Genomic DNA, 3,891 nt, shown 5'->3' with positions numbered 1-3,891 from the left:
TCACCGATTCTTCATTAGTCGAGGAGGAGAGGCACAACCTAGGCGCTGGGCGGTCGAGTTTTAGTGTGTGTACGTGTGAAGGAATAGATTTCCATATTTTGACCACTTTTCGATCACATATTCACATCTTAATTGTTCAATTTTTAGGCTCAATGTATAGATCATCTCTGCAAATTTTTCAGTCAAATTGATGATCGTTAAGGCATCCAAAACTGCAATTTACAATTATGAATACGAACGGTTCAGGTTGGACAGATTCGGTTCGTTCATTGATTTAATAGAGTTCAATACCTTAACGATCATCAATTTGGCTGAAAATTTGCATGAGTGATCTATAGATTCGGTCTTAAAAACTGAACGGTTAAGATGTGAATATGTGATCAAAAAGTGGTTAAAATATAGAAGTCTGTTTCTTAGCTAAGGAACGAACCTCCTTAGCAGAGATGTGTGTGTGTGTCTATATATATATATATATATAAACCCTTCCACCAGGGGATCCCTTTTTTGATCTTTTCTAGATATATGGCACTAGACCAACATTTTGATCACATTTTAGCATATCAACCGTTCAATTTTTAGGTCTTAATGTGTAGCTTCAGCCAAATCGATGATCGTTAAGATATTAAACTAGATTAAATCAATGGACAAACCAAGTCTGTCAAACTTGAACCATTCATACTTATAATTTTAAATCGTCATTTTGGATGCCTTCACGATAATCAATTTGGCTGAAAATTTTCAGAAGTGATCTACATATTAAGACCTAAAAACTGAACGTTTGAGATGTCAAAATATGATTAAAAAGTTGCTCTAATGTCTTATCTCTAGAAAAGACCCAAAAAAAGAATCCCTCACTAGAAGGGCCCTGGGTGTGTGTGTGTGTGAGTTTGAACACAATATAAGTTGTCAATTAATCATGTACATTTGGATAAGCTTATCTGTTATTTGTATTTAAAATCAAGTTGCAGTTAATAAGCAGTTAAAAGTTTGAATTAGTAGTTAAAGAACAGCAGCAGTTTCTTGATGGATGAAACTGTTTTGCAATGCAGCTATATATATGTCAGACCAGTCCCTGCTAAAACACGTTAAGTTTTCTCAATTAGTCCCATTTGCTAAAGAGAATATAGAGGTGGATTTAGGAGAAAGCAGTCATGGACAACACAAGTGCATCATGTAAGGTTACCTTGTTTATATATTGAACAGTTCATATATTATGCAGATATTATACTATAGATATTTCAATCCTAAATGTAAATTGGATTGTACTGATTGAATAGATGATTTGCATCAAGAAGCATACATTATGATTTGCATCATGAGTATCGATCCAACAAGTAATACCAGCAGGGGGTTGGTGATGGGGTTTTTGTCTTGTAGGATTTCTGGGTGTTTGTTTGTTTACTTCTATATATATCGAAAAAAGACGGACAGTTCATTGCAAAAAGAAAACGAAGAATAGCCATAGTGGTATGATATGCATGGAGAGTTGGAGACCATAAACAACATGAAGGTTAGATGAACACCCACCGAAATTACGACTTACAGATGGTACACAGCAACGGAAGACAAGAATTTATGTTGCATCTTAGACCAACTCAGCACAAGAGAATCATCAACCTAGCTAGACACCTAAACATCGATTTTATACTTCAAACTAGAGGTCTTAATGTCTTCCCTTGCTTTCGTAGTTTTGGCCCGGCATGCAGCTATTTTGACCTCGAATTCCTTAACTGTCTCCAAATAATTGTTCAGCTTACCTTCCAAATTTGTCATCGCGAAATCGACATAACCTTGAGTTAAATACTCATCATTCACAACAACTGAACCAAACGCAGTCCCAATGTTATCAATGAAAAGCTTAAATTCGGTCAATTCCATAACACCAGCCATCGTTTCTTTTTGGATGTATGAGTTATAAATCTCCTTATCTTTAAGTTTAACCCCTGCACATGCTTTAAAAACTCTGGATATCAAATGACATAGAGAAGCCGCTTCTTCTTTGATAACAGCAAAAAATGAATCGATAACTCTAGAGCTTCCATATGCTGTAAAGATCTTGGAAATGACCTTACCAGAACAAATCGCCATTGATAGTATTTCGTTAGCCTGGTTAAAACAACGGGTAGAAGCTTCTTTCTGACCAAGTTTCTCTATTTCGAGACTAACAGTAAAAAACCATTTGTCCTGTTGATCCAACAAAGGCTGAACCTTTTCAAGCACTAGTCTGTTACAAGTCTCATCAAAAGAAGCCTGGATACGCTTCAATGTTTCTGAAGTCCCCATCAAGTCCTGCAATCCCATATCAGATTCTGTATTTCTACAACGGTTAACCCTATATTCAATAAATGAATGCTTTTCACGAGCTAATTTTATGAACGCATCCAATTCAGAAAAAAAACTCAGCATATTGGAGCTATATTCATTGTAATCCTTGAGGAAAACATGTTTGAGTTTGTCATTCTTCATACTCGATAGTTGCACATATTCCGAGCATACTGTGTCTATAACTGCCTTACCAGCGAGTAGCGAATCAAAAAAAGAGCCAAGCCTGACGAGTATGTGTTGTTCTGTGCTGGTAGTATGCATTGTCAAGACCGATTGGGTATGGTTATTGGGGATGAAGTTTGCACTCTGGGAATCACCCGCAGATTCCGGCGAAACATCAGGTGTGGAGTTCCTTCTGTCCATTTTTGATATCTGCATTTTAAAGAAGTCCGAATGTCTCACTCAAATATACTTTCACTAATTTCTATATAAAAAAAAATAGTTAACAAAAAAAGAATTTGGATTGTAAACAGAGAGTATAAATTTTTACTCAAAAACAAGAAAAATATTGTATCAAACCAAAAAAAGAAAGAGCTAAATAAAAAAAATTATCTCAATTTTCGCCGGCCTGCATCTATATATATATATATATATATATATATATATATATGTAATGTCAACCACAGATCAAAAATAGTGTTACGCCCAGATGGGATGATGAGATGCGAAAACAAGACTCTGGATCACTCGATCATCCCAACAAAATTAATTGAGTCGATACGGACAACTTAATAAACCAATCACTTAGGGTCGATCATCCCAACAAAATTAATTGAGTCGATACGGACAACTTAATAAACCAATCATTTAGGGTTCCAGTTGGGATGAAAGGATCTGTATAACAGGATTTGAAATATTTTGAACGAACCTGTCGGAATTACTATAACGTACTGATACTTAATATTTAAGTACTAAACGTAAAGAATTTAACGGTAGCATGAGATCTGACCTTTGGAGCTGTGATCATCAAGTTTTTTTTGAAGAGCTAATGATCGGTCAAAGAGAAAAATGCCGGCCAAAGAGAAAAATGCCGGCCAGTTCATATATATACAATGAGAGAGAAACAGATCAAGAGAACATATCGATTATTTTAATCTTCCTTCTACATTAAGGTTCTTACCAAACTCTCTTTTGTTTGTTTCTACTTTCCAAGACTCTTGGCAAAATTTGACTAACTAGTGGGTAGTTTATCTATGGCTGTGGCGGAGACACGTTGGGACACCAGTCCCATGCCCCAGTACCCATAAAAATCACAGGCTCGAGCTCTACCACCACCAGTACCAACAATGCACTATTATAGTTAATTTCTTTTTGTTGATTAATACTAAAAATTGTCTAAAATCTAAAAATATAAGTTTGATTAATAAAATGTAATTTAAAAAGACAAAATAGTCAAATTACTCTCTAACTTTTCTCATAGCTGATAATTTACCCCCTGACATTTCAATTTTGATTTTTCACATCCTAATTTTTTTAATTCTTGCTGATTCACACCTTACAGTTAATTTTTAGATTTTCCATCTAATTTCTCTGTTAATTTACTGAGCATTTTCGTCTTTCCAAATG

General features: G+C 35.0%; 1 protein-coding gene across 2 annotated transcripts; it reads right to left on the bottom strand.

The window, feature by feature from the left end:
* Positions 1-1,213: 1,213 nt before the first annotated feature.
* Positions 1,214-3,449, bottom strand: LOC112173297. Of its 2 annotated transcripts, XM_024310909.2 has the most exons (3): positions 3,275-3,449; positions 2,073-2,697; positions 1,214-1,952 (listed from the first exon to the last, which is right to left on the bottom strand). In XM_024310909.2, exons 1-3 carry the CDS (start codon positions 3,290-3,292, stop codon positions 1,630-1,632), a joined length of 966 nt encoding a protein of 321 aa, XP_024166677.1. In that variant the 5' UTR covers positions 3,293-3,449; the 3' UTR covers positions 1,214-1,629. The 2 variants fall into 2 exon arrangements, with proteins under 2 accessions (XP_024166677.1, XP_024166676.1); XM_024310908.2 differs by having other exon boundaries at positions 1,220-2,697; positions 3,275-3,447.
* Positions 3,450-3,891: the final 442 nt, after the last annotated feature.

This window comes from Rosa chinensis, chromosome 6, assembly GCF_002994745.2.
Source record: "Rosa chinensis cultivar Old Blush chromosome 6, RchiOBHm-V2, whole genome shotgun sequence".
In the NCBI taxonomy this organism is placed as follows: domain Eukaryota; kingdom Viridiplantae; phylum Streptophyta; class Magnoliopsida; order Rosales; family Rosaceae; genus Rosa; species Rosa chinensis.
Note: the sequence above shows the minus strand (reverse complement) of the source record. Positions and strands in the feature narration are given on the sequence as shown.